General features: G+C 36.6%; 1 protein-coding gene across 9 annotated transcripts in view; it reads left to right on the top strand.

Moving 5' to 3' along the window:
* Positions 1–26,256, top strand: part of Mybpc1 (myosin binding protein C1) — an 81,973-nt gene that overhangs the window by 23,946 nt on the left and 31,771 nt on the right. For 7 of the 9 annotated variants that reach the window (XM_048803161.1, XM_048803142.1, XM_048803181.1 and 4 more), the window contains 13 exons: positions 4,995–5,108; positions 6,860–7,008; positions 7,704–7,821; positions 9,136–9,187; positions 11,403–11,459; positions 16,501–16,667; positions 17,675–17,807; positions 19,773–19,897; positions 20,796–20,901; positions 22,521–22,687; positions 23,841–24,003; positions 25,358–25,464; positions 25,789–25,922. In XM_048803161.1, the coding sequence (XP_048659118.1) occupies positions 4,995–5,108; positions 6,860–7,008; positions 7,704–7,821; positions 9,136–9,187; positions 11,403–11,459; positions 16,501–16,667; positions 17,675–17,807; positions 19,773–19,897; positions 20,796–20,901; positions 22,521–22,687; positions 23,841–24,003; positions 25,358–25,464; positions 25,789–25,922 (1,592 nt within the window). Of the gene's footprint in view, positions 1–3,217; positions 3,430–4,994; positions 5,109–6,859; positions 7,009–7,703; positions 7,822–9,135; positions 9,188–11,402; positions 11,460–16,500; positions 16,668–17,674; positions 17,808–19,772; positions 19,898–20,795; positions 20,902–22,520; positions 22,688–23,840; positions 24,004–25,357; positions 25,465–25,788; positions 25,923–26,256 lie in introns of those variants that run through there. The other 2 variants (XM_048803190.1, XM_048803166.1) reach the window with 2 other exon arrangements.

Here is a 26,256-nt window from a genome sequence, read left to right as displayed (position 1 = left end):
AATTTTAATTAACCAGGCGATTAAAATAAACCATAGGTAGAAGAACTGAATGCTACATTAAATCTATAGTAAGCAATATGACAGAAAAATTGCAAGGTATTTTATTTTTATAGAAAATTTTAATTATCTAACAGTCTTTCTGAAATACAGTATTCTCTTGATAGCTTAGGAATACCTGTACTTCCATAAATACACAGTTTTATGGAATGTCAATGAACATTCCAGGAGAAAAGATGTGGAAAGTGAACTGAGTTTGGAAGTGCTAATTACCATATCATTTCCCAAGAGAATGAAAAGTTACAAGAATGTGCACACTCTGCTCCCTCCAGAGCCCCTGTTCTCCAGTAGCAAGACTCTCATCGCAGAGTAAAATCCCAGGCCTATAACAGGAGGCTGAGTTCTTTCTCTACTCTCCAGGAGTTCTTCCTTGGAAACTTCAGTTGTTTAAAAAAATCATCTCTTTGGTTTTACAAATGTTATTTTCCCACGACCTCAATATGAGTGAAGGTCTGCTTTGGTGAATTTCTACACAGCTAGAAGAAAGAGCAGGCTACTCTCCGGCTGTGGTCTTCATGTCATACTCTAGCAAGTCCAGAATGGATGTCTACATTTTTGTTATCATTGTAGTCACTTTTAAAGACAAAAAAAGGAAATATGACTGGCATATTTTAGTTTTTGGTCTTGTTTGTTTTTTTGTAACATGCTGTGTCTATGTTGTTGAATTGCATGCAACCTGAAAGATTTGATATTCTGTTTCTCTCCCAGTGATAAAACCTGGCTTCTGTCTCACCCAATTCATCCAAATTTTCATGGGGAACTTTTCAAGAATCTAAGATCAGGATCCCAGCATCCTAACTACATTTTCCACTTGAAAAGTATGTCAGGACCAAAGAGATGTTTCAAAAATATCTCATACTTATGTATATTAGGAAATCTATGGGGAATGAATTAAATATTGCCAACCGAGAAGCCACTGTTGTGTGGAGGGTGTGTTGTATCATCTAGAGAAAGAATATTTCATGTTTTAAGATGTGTTCCTTAATGATCTAAAATAATTGTGCATGTCCCCCAAATAGTCTTAATACTTAGTGGACACTGACACTATCATCCATCAAACTTTGGGTTAAAAAACCAAGTTATCGGGCTGGGGTTGTGGCTCAGCGGTAGAGCGCTGGCCTAGCATGTGAGAGGCACTGGGTTTGATCCTCAGACCACATAAAAATAAATAAATAAAATAAAGGAATTGAATGCTCTCTTAAATAGAGTTTAAAACACACATCACACAAACTTTTAACTTTTTTTTTTAAAGAGAGAGTGAGAGAGAAAATTTTTTAATATTTATTTATTTATTTTAGTTTTCAGCACAACATCTTTGTTTGTATGTGGTGCTGAGGATCGAACCAGGGCCGCACGCATGCTAGGCAAGCGCGCTACCGCTTGAGCCACATCCCCAGCCCAACAAGCTTTTAACTTTAGCCTGGCATTTTCTAAGCTTCTTTGACCACTGAAAGCTTCCACCAAAGAATCCCAAATCCTGTGAGTTCTCAGTGAATTCCCTCTTGGGTCCTGAGGTAATATCTTTAGGGGATCCTTATACACTGTATTACATTATTTTGTTAAAATTAATAAGAGATATTCCTGGTTGAAAGTTTTGGGTAAGACTTTTCAGGCTGCTAAATAAAATTTGTAGTAAATATTCTAATAGATTATATAGATATGCTGTTTTTTCTTCTTATTCCCAGGAGTTTTTACAAGTATTTTTAAATTAACAGTCATGTGCATGTATTTTCTATATCTTGCTTTACACAATCATTTATGTTTGTATTTTGAAATTCAAAATTTTTCTAGTATTTTTAGCGCGAAATGATTATTTGTATAATCACAGGTCTTTGTGCTTTGGGAAGGAAGGGACAGTTTCTAATAATACCAAATGCCTCTTCACACATCTAAAATGTGAACTTTGTTGTTCAGATATTCTAAACAAGGGGACTATTCAGTGCCTCTGCCGATAAACACTATAAGACATATTTTGAATTTTTATAAATGTGCATGGATAAATACCAATATCATTTGGAGGGAAATGCTTATAAAGTTTTCCTAAAATAGTAAATAAGGCAAATCAATTTATATTAATTAATTGTGACTTTTGTTTCTTAAAGACAGAAGGGGGATTATAGGGTTTTCTGCCTGAAAATGAGTTCTAAAATAGTATCTATAGGCTTTTATATCAGTGTACAAATGCATGTAATATAGGCTTTTATATCAGTGTCCATTCCTAGTAATATCTCAATGATAATGTCTATCATTGACTTTAGTTACAGAATAGAACTCAAAAATCCCCTTCAAGGCTGAATTCACCAAGGTTTGATTTTTAGCATCCATCTTCCCTTAAACAACAGTCACATAAAGCTTCTGCATAGAGTTCCATTTTTTGATCTATGTTTTCGTTTGGGTTGCCTTACTTTCTCATCTTTTATTCTCTTTTATTTTCTTCCTTTTTTTTTTTTCTTTTCTTTTTGCCTGAAATACTCAAGTTTAACCTTTCAGGAACCTAGTCGTCTAGGCTTACTCCTTGGTTGAAAATGTTTTGTGTAGTTTCTCCTCTTCTTTTTCAGATTTCTATTTTCTCAGGTGACTTGGAATGAAGTCCTTTTCTCCTTGACTATTTATTCCTGTTTCTTGTTTCAGAGGAAGAGGAAGCCTCCCCACCTAGTGCCTTGCCTCCAGGTTAGGACGATTCCCGCCCCTTCCCCCGCTTCCTATCTTATTGATTGACAGTAAAGGAAAAGCCAAGGTAGGGTGCCTGGCTGAGTTAGTGCACCAAGAGGAAAAACCTGGTTTTAAAAGCAGATGTGTATTTGTTTTATTGGAGGACATTTTAAAAGGAGGATTTTTTCCCTTTCCCCTCAATCTGTATATGGGGTAAAAATGGGAGCTCATAACCCACTTGAATCAAAGTGTGAAATATGATATATCAAGAACTATGTAATGTTTTGAACAACCAACAATAAAAAATTTAAAAAAAAAGGAGGATTTTTTTTTTTTTGGTAAAATAAAGGTAATTAAGAGTAGTAGATTTTGAATATAAATTTTAGGGGCAAAAATCTTTGTCTTTTCTTCCTTTTCCACTTATAGATCTTTTACCCTGATCTTTAAATTGAGATATTTTGGATTTTTAAATTTTATTATTGTTTTTAAAGAAGACATAGATGTTTATAGATGCTTATATGGCTGGAGCTCTACCAATTTTCCATCCAAGCCAAATTCTAGTTTTTCTTTCCCTGTCACCAGCAGAGACAGGGTATTGGGGAGTCCCAGAAGGTTGAAGCCAGCCCTCCATGTCCATCCTTCCCCTGACCTCCTTGCATCCTCCAAATCACACTTTCCTTTCAGGTTTGGGTAGTCGGGCCCTGGAGAGAAAAGATTCAGGTGAGCACACAGCTGGACAAGGCTTCCTGACCCCATTTTAATGTAGTCACTAATGACCTTGTTACTTGATGCTGTCTTGATTCTAATCCTTGTTTTATTCAGTTCGGAGCCTTTAGAGCAACTTTCATTACGTTTCTTCTTACAAGAAAACTAATGTATTGAGAAACAATTAATTTGTTGTGATATGTACATAGACACACATTCAAGAATCTAGACACGTATCCCACCAGTTAGTTTGTTTCAACATTTTTAACATTTAATAAACACACAGAGTTCAATCTCCATTCCTAGGATTTTCTGAAGTCCGCGTTTGTCTAGAACGTTGTATTTAAAGTATAGATGATAGAAACACTTTCTAATGCATCCTGCCGGCTATAGCTGCTACCATTTTGTGCTGTTATGTGGTCGTTCATTTACTTGACAAATTTGTGGGCTTAAATATGATCCTAGCATGGGCCTCTTATGGGCCAGCCAATCTTACAGGCACCTCACATACAGAAGTGATCGAAACAACAAAAATACTTATCCTCATGTTCTAAGCATGAATGGTCACTATTAACATCATAGACACAAAAATCATACAATTTTAACATTAACTTGGGTTTTCAAAGATGTTTAATCATGTGATGACTTTGTTTAACTTCACTGTGAAAATGATGGAGTCCTGTAGCTACAAGTACCTCGCACTGAGCATGGCTGATACGTGAAGACTAAACTAATTAAATGTGCACTTTCTTTTCAAGACCCATTAACAAGTAAAGTTGGTGACCCATACATTTTTTTCCAGTTACTAAGAGACTGAAACTGATCTTCTCTGCATTCAGCTCAGAGACAGAGGAAGTGTCTACAGTCCTCTCTCCTGTCCTCCTTATTGAAATTGACTACAGATTAATAGCAACCAAATACCTGAGTGCAAACTAAACCTCATTTCCAGCCTGTCTCTCTTCATGGGAAAGCCTCAGTTTCTTTCTTTTTTTCTCCTCTTTGCAGGATAATTCCACTACTCTTTAAATTTATACCTGCAGGTCATGATCCTGTTATTTACTTGTCAAACTATTGCCACATCTATACAACCCTAATAGAATTGCCCGGTGATACAATAACAAGGAATCTAGAGATAGCAGGCCAGGCTGGACTATCTCAGCTTTGTCAGCCAGTTTACTCTTAAACTGATCTTGTCTCTAATCTTTTCCAGTTCTGTTGGACAATTGTGGCCTACTAGTCAGTCACTTGGAAAAACAGCCTGCTGTTTGAATAGTTCCCTCCCACTGTTTATGTGTTAGGGGACAGAAAGACAGAGTTAACTACTTATTGGAAAATTTTCACTATTTGCAGGAATTAGAAAATGTTCCTTTGTCCCTACCAGAGAAGAGACATCTACTTAAGAATGGTAATCTGTCCCTCTCTAGTGATGGTGGCTGGGGGCACAAAGAAAGATGCTGTATTTATCTATGTTTATTAGACAGGGAAAAGCATCGGCGTTGATGAGAACAGCAAACTCAGGTAAGTGTGCCTAACGAGAACCTGGCCTTGAAATGATCCTTTTTCTTCTTTCCGCCCTCTAGAATGGTCTCTTGGTGAATCACCTGCTGGTGGAGAGGAACAAGACAAGCAGAATGCCAATAACCAGCTGTCCACCCTGTTTGTTGAAAAACCTCAAACAGGAACCGTGAAAGTGGGTGAGTGCCTGGCATTAAGTCCCACCCCCCTCCACCCCATTACTGAGGTGAAATTCACCATTTTAAAGTGAAATTTTCAGTAGCTGTTGTATAATCACCGCGTTGTGCAATCACTCCTTCTATCCAGCCCCCAAACATTTCACCACCTCCAGATCATGGGCCTCATTAAGCAATTACTCCCCTTACCCCTCCCCCCAGGCCTCGGCACTCACTGCTTTATCTCTCTCCGGGTTGATCTGTTGGGAGCATTTCATATAAATGGATTCATACAATAGATGACTTTTTGTGTCTGTCTTTCATTTAGTAGAATGGTTTTGAGGCCCATCCATTTTGTAGCATGTATTGGTACTTCCTTCTTCTTTATGGCTGAATTCTTTCCCACGACTCCCATAGACGAGATGAACTGGGTTTAAAAGAGCTGGCCACAACATTAAACTAAGAAAGCAGCGAAAAATCACGCAACCCAGAGTAGTTCTTAAACCGAGGACAGGTGGGCTCTGCGACCTTAAGGGTCAGCTTCCACACTGGAAAGAGAGCACTGGAAACAGGGTATGAGCCCATGTTTATTTTATAGTGGGGACATCAGAGGCAGGGATAAGGTTTCAAGGGTTCAACTTTGAATCTGCTTTTTGCTAGTGGGACAGACCATTTAGCTTCTTTATGCCTCAGTTTCCTCATCTGTAAAATGTGTGTAATAACAGGCACGATCTGTCAGGTGCTTTGATGGTACTTGAGATAACATAAAGTTCTGACCCAGTGTCTGCTGTTGCTATGGCATAAACCGCCCCATAATATAATTATAAGTCTGCCTATGTACTAAATTATAATGCATAATATACCTTAGGGGTGGCTAGTCCAACAGATGGTTCAGCTTTGGAAATATTCGTCCACAAATACTAATTACACTTCCTGTTTTAGGCACTGTGATGTACACTGAGTATAACATGTGAGTACTCAGAGTCTAAAGAGAGAGACAAAAAGAAATAACAGGAAAACACAAAGTCCGTGTGCCATGAAAGAAATCAACAGGATAGTTCTTCTAGAAAAGTCCTTGGAGGTTCAAGAATTTTAACTAACCAGTTTTTATGAGGAATATATTATGATCAGAACCCAACTTTGATGCTTATCCAAAATTCTGCGAATGAGCACATAGCTAACTATATTTCCAAATTCCTTCTTTCAGCTCTAGCATGCAGGACACTGCATGGGATCAAAAATGTTGGCTCCCTTGTCCCTGTAAGATACTGAAATGCTGGGCTGGTGGCAGGGGTAAAGTTTTGATGTCCTTAAGGTCCAAGAGGTCAATATACACAGACAGTCAATTCAAACAGTTTCATTTAGTCATATTCCTATAACTCCAGATGTTCTCTCATCTTGCAAAATAAAAAGAACATATGTATTTATATATACATATTATATATCCATATGTGTGTGTGTGTGTGTGTGTGTGTATATATATATATATATATATATATATATATATATATAATTTTAAGATTTTAGGTAGATCCATATGTAAAAATTCTTTCCACCAATCTTTTTCTGCTTCATGAAACTCAAAAGCAAAACAAGTTGAACTATCCTAAGAACCTCAAGGGTACTCATCAAAAAGCAGGGCCAATTCATTGCAGAATTCTGGAGATGCAAGTCACATCCCAGTCTATTCAGTGGTCCTGGGTCAACTCCTTCTGGGTGAAAGCAAAACAAATGACAGTTTTAAATCACAGACCGAATCCTTGTGCCTTTTCTAGGTGAAAACATCACCTTTATAGCCAAAGTCAAGGCTGAAGACCTTCTTAGAAAACCCACTATCAAATGGTTCAAAGGCAAATGGATGGACCTGGCCAGCAAAGCTGGGAAGCATCTCCAGCTGAAGGAGACCTTCGAGAGGCACTCTCGGGTATGGCTTTGAACTCTTTCCCAGCTCAGGGGTGTGACTAGCTCATTCCTTCTGTGTGGGTAAGAAGTCACTTCAGATTTAGATTTGAGAGATCTCAGTCCTAGAGAATGCTCTGGAGTTATCATTCCCGGGATCTACACTATTGTGATCATCTTGCTGTGCTCTGCGACTGTGGGACATAACTGAAAGATGACGGCCCCTTGTGGGCAAGGTAGGACTATAGTTGTTTTCATCAGCTTTATCGCTGCTGTGACTAAAAGACCTGACCAGAACTTTAAAGGAGGAAAAGTTTATTTAAGGGCTCACAGTTTCAGAGGTCTTAGTCCATAGAAGGCTGGCTCCATTCCTCGGGGTTTGAGGTATGGCAAAACATCATGGCGGAAGAGTGTGGTAGAGGGAAGCAGTTCACATCATGATCAGAGAGTAGAGAGAGAGGTCTCCAATTGTCCCAGTTGCTAGATACAAATATATACCCCAAAGCCACGCCCCGATTCCCAGCTCCTCCAACCACACCCTACCACTTTGGTGACCCCTCAGTTAAACCCTATCAAGGGATTAATTCTCTGATTGAGTTAAGACTCTCACAACCCAATCATTTCTCCCCCAAACCTTCTCACATCATCTCCCACATGAGCTTTTGGGAAACACCACATCTAAACCATAACAATAGTATATCTGGGTATATTTCGTTACAGATATACACATTTGAGATGCAGATCATCAAGGCCAAAGAGAACTATGCAGGAAACTACAGATGTGAGGTCACCTACAAGGATAAGTTTGACAGCTGTTCATTTGATCTTGAAGTGCATGGTGAGCCTTCTTATCTGGATAAATGTGATTTTTTTTTTAATGTGGGAAAGGATGAGGAAGATTGCTAAGTATCTCTGGTCTATGATACCTTCAAGCTCCCAAATAAGGGATGGTGACATTTTTGCTACTGCTGAATGGCTGTTTCAATGGCTGTCTCTCTCAGGTTTGGAGATAAGGTCATGTGGTGTGAGGACATAGGATGCCCAGGTAGAAGGGAGAATTTCTTTTATAGGGAATAATGTCAGATGTGAACATTCTCCATTTATATGCTCTGTGTATGACCCAGAGTAAATAAAATTGAGATAAATGTAAATGTGTACATTGAGGTTGGAGGACCCCCCCTTCATATGTATACAAAGGGAAAGTTGATTTGGCAGCAAAGATCATAAACTTAAGATGAATCCAAAGTGTGATGTAGCTGAAAAAGACAAATAGAGTGATTTTAAACTGGGCTTTCCAAGTGGTGTAGAATTGATACTTAGGAAACTTCTCTCTTCAACATGCTACTGTTCCACATTTGGAGTGATGTCATTGGTCATGGGTACCATAGCTCAACCTGGATCCCTTTTGGAGTAGAGTAACCAGGAGGATGAAGAATCTAGAAACCACACCGTATCTAGCTTGAGTGAGTGGGTGAAAGACAGCAGGCATAGGTGGCTCATAGCAGAGGGGGGAGGGCTGTCACATAAAAGAAGAAAAATGTCCTTTCTATGTATTCAGGAAGGATTTATGCAAATTAGAATTAAAAGATGGAAAGGAAAAAGAGGCTAATTTTGTCTTCACATTAAGATTAAATGTTTCGTGAAAGGTATACAGACAGCCTGGGAAGGTTGTGAGATCCCCATTTGGAGCTATCAAGGAGAGGCTGAACCATAATGGATCAGGGAACTGTTGAGACTTCTGTATGAAGTGGGGATCTGGTTTTGGGAAGCACTACTTCACTTTTAGGGCCAGACATCTCTGAGAGTCTCCTGGAGGCCTTTTTTAGAATATTGATTTATGGTTTCCCCTCCCTGATTTGGTGAATCAAAATCTCCAGGAGGCAGGATCAGGAAGCTGATATATTTCTTAAGTTCCTTGTGATTCTAACAGGCAGGTAGGTTGAATGACAACTAGACAAGGTAATCGCTAAGGTCCCTCCATAGGTTCTTCATGGGGGAGGATGGTGCCTTGGCAGCTCAGCCATTCAGTAGGACAGCTGTTCCCTTCACCTGACTCTCTTCCAATTGATCAATTCCCATGCCTGTAAAGAAACTGAACACAAATTTTCCTTCTTAATGGGTATTTATTATATTGTTTTCTTTCCTTTTAAAGAATCTACCGGGACTACTCCAAACATTGACATCAGATCTGCCTTCAAGAGAAGGTAACTTCAAAAGGGGAATGTAGACAGCTTTCATATAACATGAAGTGGAGGATTTTTCAGAGTACACCTCCCTTTGTCCACAATTCATGTGGGAACAATCCTTTTTACCGAAATCAAAAACCACCTATTTAAAAATTGGTGTTCTAGGAAAGTCATGTGTTAAACGCCCAATCAAGCATACACTGATGATTTTTCAGAATAATCTTGTAGTGAAGCTTCCATTTGTTGGAGTTTCACAGTTGCCTTAGAAAGATACACTTACAATCTATTCTTATGTGGCTTCTTCCTTAATTGCACTTATTTCCACAAAGTAATCCAATGAGATATTCAAAGAGACACGTATCCTATAGCATCAGTTAAACAACATGGGAAAACTTTTAGTTTCATTGCTTTTCATCTGGATATCACCTATGGACCTATTAAACCAGTTGCCCAGAAAAACCACAACAAGTAGCTACTTACTGAAGTTAGCACCTTATATAATATTAGATTATACCAAATGGAATACACTGAGACAGCTGGCATTTAGAATATTACAATAGGACTGGGATGTAGCTCAGTGGTAGAGTGCTTGCCTAGCATGAATGAGGCCCTGGGTTCAATTCCTTGCAACACACAAACACATATTCTCTCTCTCTCTCTCTCTCTCTCTCTCTCCCTCTCCCTCTCCTGTTGAACAGCAAAATTTAGACACCTATTTACTTTAATTTTTGCAATAGCCAAGCCTGAAAAATCAGGGAGTCAAGGAAGAAAAATGAAATTTTTTCTAGTCACTGAGAAATGTAATTAGCTCCCTGATACTATTTACCCTTTATTTTTAATATTAGCATTATATAAATTCTTTAAGGAGAGTACATGTTTTGTTCTTCCTAAAACCGAATACACATACAATTTTGTTGAGTAAGGAAAGTCATCCAAAATTACAAAACACCCTGTTATTAGGAAACAATGATTTAGTCTGTTAATAGAAGGCATATTTCCCTCCTAAATTATGAAAAAAATCAAAATTATAATTACTTTTAAAAGATTTTGAATACCACCTGATAGTCAATGGTGTTTTTTATTTGGAAAAAAAAAATGCCAAACTCCAAAACTCCATTACTTTGTTTTCTAGCTTCCCTTTTCACCCCATATTTTGCAAATGTATAAGTTTAAATCTATGCTCCAGAACATAGGAGGATATTTGGGGAAAGACATGATCTCTGTGCTTTAAAAGACTAGAAATTGGTTCACTTAAAGGCCCCTAAACACCTGCAGTTTTAAAAACACATTACTTGAGTTTGATTCTTATGACTTACATGTTATACACACTGTTTTTAAACCCACAGACTCTTTTCTTAGAAACCATAACTAACATTTGTAAAGAGCAGGAAACAAAATCTTCATTAAAAGGTTAAACATGTAAGTAAGTATGTGCCATTTAAATGTCAACTCCATAGCTTCTATATAGAGTTCAGATGAAATCACAATGGTGGCTGCATGCCTAATTTAAGATGCATTTCTTTAGAGGAAAGTACTTTTAAAAACCACTGGCAAAGGGTTCATTAACAAATCAAAGATATAATTTTAAAAATACCTTTAAAAGCATATTGATGACAAAACTAAAAGACTATAACTTAAAGAGCAATCCCTTTAAAATAGAAAGGAATGCATCTTTTCAAAAGTTCCAATGCTAGTTCCATCTTTATGCTATGTTGGTATCACTTTATCTGATTCATCTATTCATGGACGCAAAGAGGTTACCTTTGAATATAAGGCTTTGGACTTATATATCTGACATTGGTATACTTCAACCTCCAAGCCAATCTCTGTCCTATGTGCATAACAGAGATCAGCAAAAGTCCTTTGCTTTTTACACAGGTTTGTTTCTATGGCCCCCCGACTTGCAAAAACAAAGAACTTTGTGTTGCTTGGCTTAAGTGCATTTGTGTTACCTGGTTTTAACACAAATCCAAGCAGTTTTATATATGCAATCTACAAAATTGTGTCCTTTGAAATTGTAGAGAACACAAGCTCCTCCTGTTTACTTTTCCACAAGTACATACTCTGAAGATGTACAATGTCACTTGTGTGAAAAGAAATAGCAGTTTGTGTTGATTTAGTCCTCGTGTGCCAGCACAAAATTGCATATATGTTACATGTAGAGTGTTTTGGGAAAACTGTCATGTATGTGTTTGCATTAAACCTAGTTTTGCTTTTCTTTTGTTAATGACAGTGGAGAAGGTCAAGAGGATGCAGGGGAACTTGACTTTAGTGGTCTCCTGAAACGTAGGTGAGAACCAAGTGATGGAGTGGGGCACTGTGGCCTGGAAATCTTTTAGACACCCACCCAGAGAAGTCAAGATTAAAGTGAATGTTTTCCAAGGAGTTATTAATTCTTAAAATGTGTTTTGCTTATAGAATATAACAGAGTCTACTAAGAAAGAGGTAGAGAAACAACCATATACTAATCTGTTAAAGACTTCAGCTGATGCTTTTGAACTTCCTTTTTAAAAGTTCCTAAATTTTCACACATGTTCTTATCTGGGGATGGGGAAATTTGAACTGAGACATAAGACTTAAATACCTAGAAGCCCCTAAGAGTGTACATATGATTCTTTCTCATGATTGAATAAATAAAACCTCTATTCTCTTGGCTTTAACATTTGATAACTGACTGAAAAATCAATTTCACAATTTTGGTAGACATCTCTGCAGGTGATACACAAACACACATGTATATATATATATATATATATATATATATATATATATATATATACACACATACATACACATATATATATGCAGATCTATATTAAAATATTGTTGATGATTTGTAATATTTCTTCAAATTCAAGACTTTATTGATTTAAAGGCATACCAGTATTTTGTAAATCACAAAGCAAGGAAAAATTATTCCAAATACTATTATGACACACTATTGATTATAAAAACACATCCTTATTCCAGAGATGTTTAAAATGTCCCCCAAATGTACATTTTAGAAGTAATAAAACATGGTAGTAAAATGGAAATAAATGCTTAATATTATCTCTCACGTTCCCTTGACATTTTTCTATCTTGTGATAAAATTTATAGAATTTTAGTGTGAATATTTAGCATATAACCATTTTATAGGACTTCTATCCAGATATATGCATATCACATAATATACTATACTATACATGTATACATACATTCTTACCAGATACTCACTATAGTGAAGAAGCAACAAAAGGAAATTGAGTTTTGCTAGATTGCATTTATCTATCAAATATGAGAATAACTCTAAATCAATATTTTAAAATAATGATACCAGTTTTCATTGAGCTTTTCAGGTTTATTTTAAATAATTTTTAATGTTTATTTTTATTTCTAGTGTTTTCTATGGTTATTAAAGGACCATAGTACAAATGGCTTAACAACAAATTATAATCCTTATAATAAACTGGGCTCATGTTTATTCTCAGTTTAGCAGGATGGTTTTATACAAGTGAATGAAAAATTCACCTATACTCTTCACAACATTTAGGTTCACAGGTGTGATCTATTAATTACTGATGGACATTAGTCAATCAATAGACATGGCAATATCAACTACATCTTTCTTCCTTTGAATACCTCAAATAATCACTAGTTGCAGTAATATTTATTAATTCCCCAAGTGCATTTTTAAAGAAACAGTATATGAAGTACCCTTAAGTGAACCTCATTCTCTCTTATTCTATAGATGTGAAACCAAGGTCCAGAGAAACATTGAGTGACTTACTCCAAGTCACACAGAAATTAGAGGCAGGGCAAGGACTCAAATCCATGTTTCCCTTTTCTGAGTCAACTCATTTTCTGTGACTCTATGTAAGAAAAACTACTCCAAATCTGCCCTGGAAGCTGGTGCTTGGGTTTATAATGCATGTCGACAATCTAAGTAAAGCAGAGTATTGGTTTTTTTTAAACCCTCCAATCATTTATTCTGCCAGGAAAATACCAAGTGCTTTGTGCAGAATATAATGCCAGGAGATATGAGGGAAAGAAATCCAGCTCCTGGCACAGGGAAAAGAATGAACATATTTGTAGTAGGGAACAGGGAGCGGCAAAAACAGGGACCTGAATCTCAACTCTACCACCTACTTATTCTGTGGCTTTGATTAAAATACATGTCCTCTCTGAGATTTGCTTTCCACATCAGTAAATGTGAAGAATAATACGACTTAACAGACATTGTGAAAATTAAATTAAGTATAAAAGGCCTGTTAATAGTAGGTGGCAAATCAATACATACTTCCACTAGGAAAATGTTGTGTTTCCTTCAAAGAGCATATATTCATAAAGAAATCACACACACACACATGCACACGCACAATCAATCATAATGTGATATGGTAGATTATTAAATGTCATTGTCTGTTGAAAAGGAACAAAACAGACTGTTTTTTTTTTTCATTCAGCAGATTGCAGACTGAAAGAAATCTAATTATAAATGATGGGAGAAAAATTATTAGGAAAAAATGGGCAGCCGACATGTCTCCAGTTCTCATTTTCTCTACATCCCCTAATAAAGATTTGGGTTCATAATTAGACTGTTGTTAATATAATACTATGACCATTTAATATGCTCTACTAATCCATTATTATAACTTCAGATGTGATGGGTTTTCATATTAGTGTGTGTGAATTGCATGTTTTCATTATGGTAATGACACATGGTTGCCATTCCCATTTCCCCAAGAGTGTGTGGCAAAATCCTCATCAGAATGAGTCTAATTACACCCAACTTCTCTGTATAAAGAAAATATCTCCTCACCCTGATCAGAGTCTATTTCAAATAGACATTAGATAAAATCAGGGTAAATCTTTTGGGCTGTATTCTGTTGTGGGATTAGACCTATATAAATACTTAAAAGTCTTATTCTACATAAAATTTCTATAAATGTTTCATAGTTCACTAGGATCATCAAGTTATAGAAATTTTGATGTAGATGAAAGTACTGTGGACATTATACAGGTCTATCCCAATGATGGAAAGGAATCAGAAATTTGGATTTTTCTCCTTACTGCAATTACCATAACCATTCAGCTAGTTTCCTGTGCATCCACCATGGTAAGTAAAGATCCATTCTAGAGTTAAGGAAACACTGCAAGTGAAGAGTCTTGACCTCTCATTCCAATATGTTTGCAATTCGGAATACAATGAAGTGATGGAGAGAAAAAGAAGGAAAAAGCAAGAGGTTATTGGTATTCATATACAGAATTTGATAGGGAATGTTGTAGAGTGGCATGTATCTTGGTGTTTCCGTGAAAATTGTTGAGGATAATTAGTTTTATCAAGATTCATAAAACAATGAAATCAAGAAAATTATTATTTTTATTACTGGCCTCCTTTATATAAATATTCACCTCACAGATCTAGGTATGTCACAGTGTTTGACTTGTGCTTCCTGTTAGCTATTTAAATCATACATAGTTTGCTATCTTTAAATCTGTCCACCAATATCAGGAGGATACTTAAAATGTGCACGTGTATAATTCTTCTCAATTAAAATACAAATTTTAAACAATCTAGTATGGCATAATTTTAAAGTTTTTATTTTTTAAAGACAAAAAATAAAGCATAAAAAGATTTTTCCCCAGAGAGAAAAAAATACACACACACACACACACATTTTAACTGCAATTCCCCAAGACTTCCTATTAAAATATTTTAAAAGATGAACTTGAAATGTAGACTGCTTGCACATCTGGCAAATCATTACCAATATTCCAATCTTAGGACAATTTTCTTGAGCTCTTCAATTTCCTCATGTTAATAGAGGGTGAATTTTCATTTCAGTGAGATAAAGATAATGCTTCCTGTCTTGAGTTTTTTGAGGTCCATTTTCCTAATGGAGTTGTCTAGTCCTTCCCGTGAAGATTACTGATGGACCAATGACCTCTCACCTCCATTTTCCAGAAGATTGACCTCAGTGATCCCCTCTCTCATAGAGTGAAAAAGACTTTCATGACAATATAAAAATGAAATTAGATATTTAGAAGCTATACTTGCTAAAGTCACCTTAAACTCCTAGCCTCCCCCATATGCTTTGCCCATGATGACAAAAGAAGATAAAGGAGAAAATCTAAATAGGTGTGATTTAATGCGACAAAGCAACCATAAGTAACCCATCATTCCCTAACTCAATAGCATGAATCTGTTTTCATTCTGATGCATAAGATGGATTGGCCAGTTGTCTGGAAAATCATATCCAAATCAAATGTTAAGTAGTCACAGTAACATTTTTAAATTAATCAGATAAAAATAGTCAACTAAGCTTAAACAAAATTAGAACCATTTAGACAATGAAGAAAATCCATTTAAATTATATTTTGCATTTATACTATGCCCCTTTTCTCAAAGTCTTTATCCCAGGGAGTTTTGAAATAGGGAAAACAAGGGCACTTTAAATATTATATATTTTTATATGTTCTATAAATGTTTATACATTTCGATGTGATCAAATTTTGAGCTCATAATTTTGGAATATACTTTCCTCTTGTTCATGGAATCCTACATCATTTTAAGTTTAACATTTATATGTTTATAATTCTACTTCAACCTTCTTCCAAAAAACTTTCAAGACGGTATGTTAAGATGAAAATGGATTTTTTTCCATCTCACCCTTCTTTTCCCCTGCCATTTTAGAAAAACAATTTTCTTTTAAAAAGGAAAAAAAAAGTCTTCATGGTAGTTTCAATTTTTTTAATATAAAAATAATAAAAAAATGGTCAGTGTACATACTCACTAATATAGAAGGGTAATGCTACTGGAAAAAAACCAAAGATATGAAAAAATTGCCTTTGTATCGATATGTACATTAATAACATAGAAATAGGTTATTTTTCATTCCTAGACCAAAATTTAAATCTTTCAGTTCTTTGCCCACTTTCAAAGTGAATGCAGTACCCATATCTTAGGTGAAAACCATTCTTCAAGTTTCTCAAAATCTCACTTCCAATTACATTCTAAAATGTTTTCAGTATATTTCCTGACATCCTCTGCTCCCCTAACATTGTGTTTTTAATTAGGAAAACAAAATCATATATTTGACGTTCTACTTATTGAAACCGTCTCCAAAATTTCATTGGCCTGGCATGCTCAAGGGCTTGGATTCCATCCCCCATACCTCCAAAAAAGAAAGGGGCGGGGGAGTAAAAACAAGTCAAACAATTCGACTTTAAATAACCAGGTTTTAAACAGAGCTTTTAAGGCAACCGAAAAGTGGGACAGGGTACCCGACCTTCCGTGTCTTTGGGAGCCAGAGCAGCTACTAAACTGGGCCATGGTTCCCCCCGGACAGGGAGGTGAAGCCGCAGGAGGAGGAGCCCGAGGTAGACGTCTGGGAGCTGCTGAAGAACGCCAACCCCAACGAGTACGAGAAGATCGCTTTCCAGTATGGCATCACCGACCTGCGCGGCATGCTCAAGCGGCTCAAGCGCATGCGCAGGGTGGAGAAGAAGAGCGCGGGTGAGTGGCGCGGGGCGTGGCAGCGCGGGCCCCGGCTGGTGCGCTGGAATGACGGGTCTGAACCCCACGCCGTGCTTCTTCCCGCCTCGCACGGGGTTGGGGTTTATTTTGGTTAGCTTGGGCTTCAGGTCGTGGTTCCCTGCCCTGCACGGTACTAGCTGTGGATAGCCGATCGCTCCTGATGAGTTAAGGTGACCGACATTTATAGTCCCATCTACCACGTGGAGTGGTAAATAGCCGCGCTGTCATTTGGAACTTTTCAGCGGACCCCTTTTCTCAGCCTCCACGTCTGCCTTACTCTGAGTCTCTGTTTTATTATCATATTCTTACGATCCTTGGAGTTTGGGAGGCCCACTTCTCACAGCCCATACGTTTTTGTAAAACATCTATGCATCTCCCTGGGCATCTGAAGTGGTTGTAGTTTGTTGTGGTTTTAAATACCTTTGTGAAGAGGGAAAAGAGAGAAAGGAATACATTTTAAGTAGATCATCAGCTTTTCACTTTCCTGTACTAACAGTCAACTACCTGTTTTATGATACATCAGGATAATACATCAATCCCATGTTTATTGTTTTATGGCTGTCCAGGTAGAATTTAAAGATTCTCACTATTTCTTTTTTTAAAAATCTCCCCCACCACCCCGAAAAGGTTGAGAAATATAGAAGGGATTTTGTTTGATTTTGTTTACATATGTGATCATTCCTATTATCCTGTAACTCTTAAGGAAAGAGAGAGAGAGAGAGAGAGAGATGCAGTGTACTAGGGATTGAATCCAAGAGTGCTTTTCTGCTGAGCTACATCCCCAGTCCTGTTTATTTTTTTATTTTGAGACAGAGTCTCACTAAATTGCTGAGGCTGGCCTGGAACTTGCAATCCTCCTGCCTCAGCCTCCTGAGTCCCTGGGATTACAGACATGTGACACCTCGTCCTGCTCTCTTACACATATTGACTGAATTCTCAGCATATGTACACACATACTAACGTATTTTGCTGTTTCTATCGATCAGCTTTTGCAAAAATTCTTGATCCTGCATATCAGGTTGATAAAGGAGGCAGAGTAAGGTTTGCTGTGGAACTGGCAGATCCAAAGTTGGAGGTGAAATGGTATAAAAATGGCCAAGAAATTCGACCCAGCACAAAGTAAGTGGGCTTTGCAAGTAATCAATGACACAAATAAGGGAATCAAACAGTGTTTGACTTAATTTTCTGAGAATACAAGGGCTTTTTAGTTATAATGCAAAAGCACATGAACGGAGAAAAAAGATTTAATCACTGCATGTATTTCATGATTACTAAAACCATAGTATTATATGAAATAAACTTTGCTTTATGTCTAATTCTATACAGACTATTTCAAGTGATTCCCAGTTATAGTTTAGTGCCACTACAGCTTATATGTAATTATTTAAGAGATTGCCAAACTTTTCACAGTTTTTAAAAGTAAAACTTAAAAATTTTTGAAATACATATTTGATATGCCAGTGAGAAATCATGCCTCATAATTAGATGACTTTTGTTTTTTGAAAACAGTATCTGTATTTGATAATGGCTGAATACCTTTTATATTCAATTCAGGAGCTATTTTGAGTGCTTACTCATAGTGTTGCATCTGAATACAAGTGTTTCATGTTGAGATCTAATGAAATGCAGGTCTAAGCCCATGTTTTATTATTTCTTGGCCCTCTCCCAAAGGAAGTAGGCAAACTAATCCCTGATGTCTGATGGTATCTCTAGTCTATTATGAAACTACTTTACAGAGATCCTCCTCAGCTTGAGAGATTTTCAACTCCAGTATATTTTTTTAAGTTAACAAGGGCCACGTGTACATTGATAAAAGACTTTAATCCTGGAAATCTGTCACTTCTGGAGTACAATTAGGTGGTTTCCAATTTCTTAATGTGATCATGCCAACAGAGTGACTTTGTGATAATATTGTTTATATCTGGTGCAAAAATCTCTTAAAGACATCCTGTATTTACCAAAACATAATTTTATTTGGTTGGTTTTATCTAGAAAACATTGTTGAAATGTTTTATTCTTGTCGTCCTCAATTTGATAATTTCCCAACCCCAACTAACTTTTTCTGGTTTGTTATAATGCTCTAATGTGCTCCTCCATGATCCAGGTCACAGCATTAAATTTTGTGGTCTTCTTGACTTCCTGTTTTCTCTTTCTGATTACTCAAATATTTTCTTAATAGATGTTAACAGTGATATGAAAGCACGGGTTTTTAGGCTCATGTAAGAGACTGTATAGAATTACTACTGCTGTAATGATTAGTCATATAATTGTCAAATTAAACAATCATTTATTCATCCAACAGTTTATTGTGTACCTCTGCTTGGCAATGAATGGAATATATGTCAATGAATAAGATTAAGTCTCTGCCCCCTTCATAGAGCACATGAATTGGTCATTAGAAGAATGTGCAGAGTTATGGGAAAGGGGAAGAACTGTGAAATGAAATTGACCAAACTATGCTATGTGCATGTATGAATATATCACAATGAATTTCACTTTTCTGTGTAACTATGATGCACCAATTTGAAAATCCAAATTAATAGAAGGAAGACCAATAAAGTAGAGGAAGGGGATTAGGGGGTGGGAGGAAGAGTTAGAAGGGGGCAGTACTGGGATTGAAATGGAGCAAATTTTATTATGATTTTATGAATATATTAAAATGAACCCCACAATTATGTATAAATATAATACACTAATAAAAAAATCTAGAACAAAAGAATGCACAGAGTTAAAAATCTGACACTGTCAACCAAATCTGTTTTCAAACAGTGGGTTTAAAAAATTCAAACAGCAAATATGTGAGAACTGGTTTATATTTGAAAGAAAAACCATGTAAAAAAAGAAATATAAACAAATTAAATAATGTATATAAACATGCATGTGTATCATGGATCATAAAGATGGGGATTGTTTTTTGTTTGATGTTAATTAAACTATTTAAAATACATGCTACAAAAAGGGATGATTAATATTATTTCCCTTACTTTCAGATATTACCAAATTATAAGCCATCTTTGCTGACAATAAGGCAAAGAATAATATTAAGCTCATGGACTCTGTTTATCTTCCTCCTGTTTAAAACAGATACATCTTTGAACACAAAGGATGCGAAAGAATCATGTTTATCAATAACTGTTCGCTGACAGATGACTCAGAGTATTATGTGACAGCTGGCGATGAAAAATGTTCTACTGAGCTCTTTGTGAGAGGTAAGATGAAATTTCTTCCTACGGTCATCAGTGCTCCCAGTACATCATTACTCCCAGGGGTAATGATCAAAAGAATGGTCAGGGAACTTCTTTAGCTCCAAGCTAGAAATGGTTTGGGTTGGCCGTTAGATTGGCCCAGCATTGAGGCTACCCTGCACTGGCAGATGTCATGAATCCTAAGGAATCTTCAGATGTCTTAAGGCTAGAAAAGTCAAGGGGAGAAGAAACTTCTGAATGAAACTGCCCCATAGTTTTGACTCAAGCCAAGCACTGTTCTGCCTGATAATTACAATTATTATAGCTTCTGAAACTCAACAAACTTCACTGGATGATCCTTGTTTCACACTCTCCACTAATAACAAATAGAATTCTCTTAAAACCAGCTTGGTAGTTGGTATCAGTAGATCATCATTTATGAAGACATTGTGAAAAGAACTGGAGGGGTGAAATGAAGCCACATGTCACTTTTTTTTTTTTTTTTAATGAAGCCCTCTGATGACAGACAACTCTATAATCTCTACCCTCCTTTTAGAACCAAAATAAAGAACTTTAGTGTTATCTATTCTCCTTCTCAGGAGTGTCTACCACCTGGTATCTTATTGGCTGAAAGAAGGATACTTGATACATATTTTATCTGCTCTCTAAAACAATGATTTATTTAATTTGGAAAGCTGTGAGAGAATTGGGAGAACTTTTCCAGGGTTGTTAGCTATTTGTTTTGCCAATAACATAAAGTAAAAAATAAATAAATAAGTAAACCCTCACCTCCTATTTACTACCATAGAACTACCATAGATGATGCTTTGGTATTTTTGGATTTTCATTTGTGAACAAGTCAGGGTTTGGGAGACAGGATTTCGATATTTAATGATTTTGATTTCCTCCTTTTTCATACTAGAACCTCCAATTATGGTGACTAAACAGCTGGAAGATATGAATGCTTATTGTGGGGAAAGAGTTGAATTAGAATGTGAGGTGTCTGAAGATGATGCCAATGTAAAATGGTAAGTAGTTTTCCTGATGTCTGTCCTTTTATATTTTTTGTACCAGGAATACCTAACCACTGAGCCATATCCTCAGCCTTTTTTCTTTCTTTTTTTTTTAAATTTTGAGACAGGGTCTCACTAAGTTGCTTAGAGCCTCACTAAATTGCTGGGAATGGCTTTGAACTTGCAATCACCCTGCCTCAGCCTCCCGAGTTGCTGGGAATTAAAGGTGTTTGCTATTGCATTCAAATCTGTCCATTTAAAAAAAAATATTTATTTTTCAGTTTTAGGTAGACACAATATCTTTATTTTATTTTTATGTGGTTCTGAGGATCGAACCCAGTGCTTCACATATGCTAGGTGAGCACTCAACCATTGAGCTATAACCCCAGCCCTCTGTCCATTTTTTTTAATCTTTTATTTTTTAGTTGTAGTTGGACACAATACCTTTATTTTAATTATTTATTTTTATGTGGCGCTGAGGATTGAACTCAGGGCCTCACACATGCTAGGCGAGTGCTCTACTGCTGAGCCACAAACCCAGCCCCAGCTAGTCCTTCTTATATATGTAATTATNCCCCCCCCCCCCCGTTCATTTTTAATAGACAAAAATAGTATCTTCCTAGTTAATAGAACAGAAAATACACATGGCTTTTAAACATATGAACAGACTTTTGACCTTATAGAGATCTCAACCTTAGTAAAGATGACAACTACAATATTCTATAATCTTGGGGTTCTTTTCAGTTATAAGACAGAGAAAAGATCCAGAAATCTATATTGGTAAGGATGTAGGAAGGTAGGAACTTATAACTACTCAGGTTACCCTGGTCGGTTTGACTCCAAGGACCGAGGATACTCTGACTCTCTACACCACTATCCTTCTCACCAATCATTACTGACAACTTAGATGGAAAAAAAACATGTTTTTTTCAGTTACATCCTCATCACTGTATTGTTACAGCATCCTCAGAAAAATATTTTAGACTAAGAATCACCAATTTATTTTTTAAAAAGTTAAAAAAGAGCTGGGGCTGGGGATATAGCTCAGTGGCAGAATATGTGAGGCCCTAGGTTTGATTTCCTGTGCTAAAAAAAGTAAAAATAAAAGTAAGTAAGTAAGTAAATAAGTAAATAAATAAATAAATAAATAGAAGCTTTATTTCCTGCTCAGGTGGAGAGTGTTTTCTTACATGTTCCCTCTGAGTAATCTCAAAATCAAAAACTAGAGGATTCAAAATCTTAAAATAAAATTTTATGTTGAGAAGTACAGTAAATTACACAGAGGAATCTGTAGCAAATGGTACAGAGTAAATTGTTCATGCAAATCTACTGTCACAGCTATCTTTAAAATGTGTCAAGAACCCAGAAGAGGGTACTATCCACTTTCAGCATCTTCCTCTGATTGGCTTATGTTCTCTTAATATTATTTTTGTAGACAATATTTGTTACAGGATGAATCCAATGGCAGATAGATTGACTGATATAGTCTTTTAACTCGGCAAATCTTTCTTCTATGTCTTTCATCTGCCAGAAATGGTATGAGACACTGGGATAAAGCAAGAAACAGGACTGATGAAGTTTGTTTCCCAGAGGTTGATTTATAAAAGTTTTTTTTATGATCCATATTAACTCAGGTTTAAGAATGGTGAAGAGATCTTCCCTGGTCCAAAATCAAGATACAGGATTAAAGTTGAGGGCAAAAAACACATTTTGATCATAGACGGAGCCACGAAGGCCGACAGTGCGGAATATTCAGTGATGACAACAGGAGGACAGTCATCCGCCAAACTGAGCGTTGACTGTAAGTACGATTGCTCGGGCGTCTTCGGAGCTGGTGCACAAATCATGTTGTGCTCTTTAATCCAGTTTTAGGAAAGTTCCAATCTATTTGATTTATTCCTGTGGCATTTTTAAAGATGTGAAATTGGATTCCATTTTAGCTGAGTGTCTATCAGAGAGTCAGGGACTCTGAAAAAGGAACCAACTACTGCATTTAATAGTAGAGTACTGATATCAGGAAGAAAATATTTTAAAAAAATCATCAGCCAGAAAAGTGATCCAAATTGTTCTAATCTCAAGACCATAAAAATAGATGGTAAATACTTAGATATCAAATCTCAATAATGTTTCCTGAATCCATAAGTAAGCATTCTATCTAGTCATTAAATAAGTAACCAACACTCTGTGATTGCAATTGGGGTAAGAAGAAAATTATTCAGACCAAGTGGGCATAATCAAGGACATGCCACCAGTGAATAAGAGCTTATTAGCTAATAGGCTCCAGAGCTTTGAGAAAATCCATGTACTTTCCCAAATGTGTTCTAATGGTCGTCACTTCTCAGTGACAGAATCTGTCCCAGTTTGCCATGAAAATTAAAATAGCAAAATGTCAGGATGAGTGGTAAGACATGCAGAGCAAAAAAATCTCATTTCCCTACTTGTCCAATTGTAGTTTATATGATCATGGATTTGTTCAGAAGCAATCTCAATACACTCCTTGTGCTTCATGGAATTATGGCCATTTTAGTTTAATATCAAATGTTTTTCAACCACAGGCAGGTCCTTGTCTTGATATTTGTATCCATTTAAAGCAAGTACAGCTAGTTCTGCTCTAATTCAACATATTCATTCCTAATAATCATTATTCTATGCAAAATCATGCAGTAAAAATCACAAGGTTTACACAAGAAATGGAAATATGGGCATAGCACTCCAAGAAATTTGTTAGAGACACATTTTTTTTTTTAAAAAAAAGAACCTCATAAAAAACAGTGGCACATAGTAAATGCTCAATAAATATAACAATTGTCCTCTAGTGTATCGATTGCACTGCAACAAATTCTCATCTTCAAAACAAGCATGGTAGCAGAAGTGAGAGTCCCATTGTGAAATGCCATCATGCTGGCCTGTGTGGAGCTTGGGTTCTGCACTCATGCTGCTCCTTATCTCCACAGTGAGACCTCTGAAGATTTTGACACCTCTGACTGATCAGACTGTAAAACTTGGAAAAGAAGTATGCTTGAAGTGTGAGATCTCTGAAAACATACCAGGAAAATGGACTAAAAATGGCCTGCCTGTTCAGGAGAGTGACCGTCTGAAGGTTGTTCACAAAGGAAAGTAAGCAAACGAGGTGCCACTGGTGAGGGTTGGTCACCATCTCCACCTTCCCCACTTCCTCATTTACATACTTGTGCAATTTCTGTTTGGAGAGGAGCCATGGGCAGATGACCTATTTCTAGTTCTTTGCTTCCAACTAGCAAGAACCTGTGATTTCTTTGTTGTACATCATGTCCTATTCACGATCCTGTATTTGTACTTCACTATGGTTCTTTGTTGACTAATTTTGTTGCATCTAAACAAGAGGTTAGAGGAATGGGCTGACAAGCTGGTCAAATGTATGAACTGTCCCAACCAATGTTAAAAAAGATTTAGAGTAGACCACTGATTTGAACTTGGCTTCTGCACTAGGTCCAACCAACCAAGTCATCATGGAGTTACTCATGCTGAATTTCCACACCACCATGCCCCAAACTAAGTTGCTTATCTGATCTTCCATGAAATCTGGAAAAAGAAAAATAATAGCCAAATCCAAGCAGACCAGTTTTAGCAGGCATGATAAGGAAATCTCCTCTGCTTTAACCTGTACAAGGAAAGCAACTTTGAAATAATCCAATTTTTGTTGTTTCTGCTTTCTTCAGCCCTTTTCTGCTATAAAGTCAATTTCTGCTCAGCTCATCAGAATACTCATTCTACTTTATAGAATGAGGTATTGCCAGATAAGATCTTTAAAACAAATTTGTTTTAATGTTGTCTTTTGACAACAGTGTCACATTTTTTTTCCTTGAGGGGGTGGGCATAATATTCTAGAATCTAGCAAAGATCTAAGGCAAGGGTCTGGACCAATGGGCTCTTAAAAAATCATGAAAGGACTTTTGGGGAATCTACAAATCCTCTGAAATGGTGAGAAAATTCTGTGTGTGTACAAAATACACACACTTTCTGTAGAGAAAGGGTCCATAATATCCATCTGATATTCACTGGTTTGTGACACCAATAAAATTAAGAACTATTATTCTTTTGGCATGTAAAACCAAGTCAAGATTATGATTAATAATTTGAATCTTCAAATGTAGCATTACTGAGGTGCTATGTCTTAATCTTTTTTAAAGTTATGAAAATAAAAAAAGAGTAATAGACTCTTGCACGCATAATAAGCAGGGTATTTTTTGGTACAAATATTTCTGTGTACTCCAAAATAGAAGTCTAATTTAGGTCAATAAATAATTAAGACTTCACGTTCATTCTTCCTTCCTTTCTCTCTCTCTCTCTTCCTCTCACTTTCCCTCTCCCTCTCCCTTTCTCATGCATGAAAGAAGTAAATCAGGTAAAGGACAGGTGTCTTTTCAGTTTGGTTCATATATAGTCTAAGTCTTTATAAAGTCTTAGAAATATGTTTTTCTCGTTTCCTTAGAGTCCATAAGTTAGTTATCGCCAATGCCCTCATTGAAGATGAAGGTGATTATGTGTTTACACCAGATGCCTACAATGTTACTTTGCCTGCCAAAGTTCATGTTGTTGGTGAGTAGAAATCAGTGCATAGTTGTATTCTTATTGGTCTGATCTGGTTTGCCTAGGAATTGCAATGTATCCAAAACCATATGATATATCACCTGCTATTAGTCACTAACTGAAGTACTCAGTTCTTAAATCTTACAATGGGATAGTTTTGCAAGGTTCTGGGCACCAACTACCTTGACCCTTCTTGTGTTCTTTTTAGTCAGATAAAAACGCGGGATTACCAATGTTTAGCACCAGCCAATCACTAACCAAAATAAGCACTAGCCAATCACTAACCACATGGAAATGACTGTCTGATAACAAAGGCCATGCTTAATACTCCAGATCCTCCTAAGATCATCCTGGATGGTCTTGATGCTGACAATACAGTGACCGTGATTGCAGGGAGTAAGCTTCGTCTTGAGATTCCTGTCTCTGGAGAACCACCTCCTAAGTGCCTTTGGAGCAGAGCAGATAAGGTTTGTCGTACACCCACACACACACACCCCCCCACACACACACACACAGGCTGTCCCACTTCTTGCACTCCAATAGTCAGATGAAGGGAGAAGGCAAATCAACAACCAAGAGTACAGTACAGAAGTAATTTCTTTGAAAAGGAAAGATGATTGATTTTCAGGCAAATCTGATAATCCTTTTCTTTTCATATTCTAACTACCTACTATGTGGTCAAGTGTACTTTTGTTCATAATAAACAAGGTCCCATTATGAACAAGGTCCTTCATTCTGTTGATGCTATGAGGTAAGATAGAGAAGAAATAGTGAATTTTTTAGATAAAGTAAATAAGTGAC

This window comes from Marmota marmota, unplaced genomic scaffold (assembly GCF_001458135.2).
Source record: "Marmota marmota marmota unplaced genomic scaffold, marMar, whole genome shotgun sequence".
In the NCBI taxonomy this organism is placed as follows: domain Eukaryota; kingdom Metazoa; phylum Chordata; class Mammalia; order Rodentia; family Sciuridae; genus Marmota; species Marmota marmota.
The sequence above is the reverse complement of the archived record's forward strand: the minus strand, read 5'-3'. Positions and strand labels throughout refer to the sequence as shown.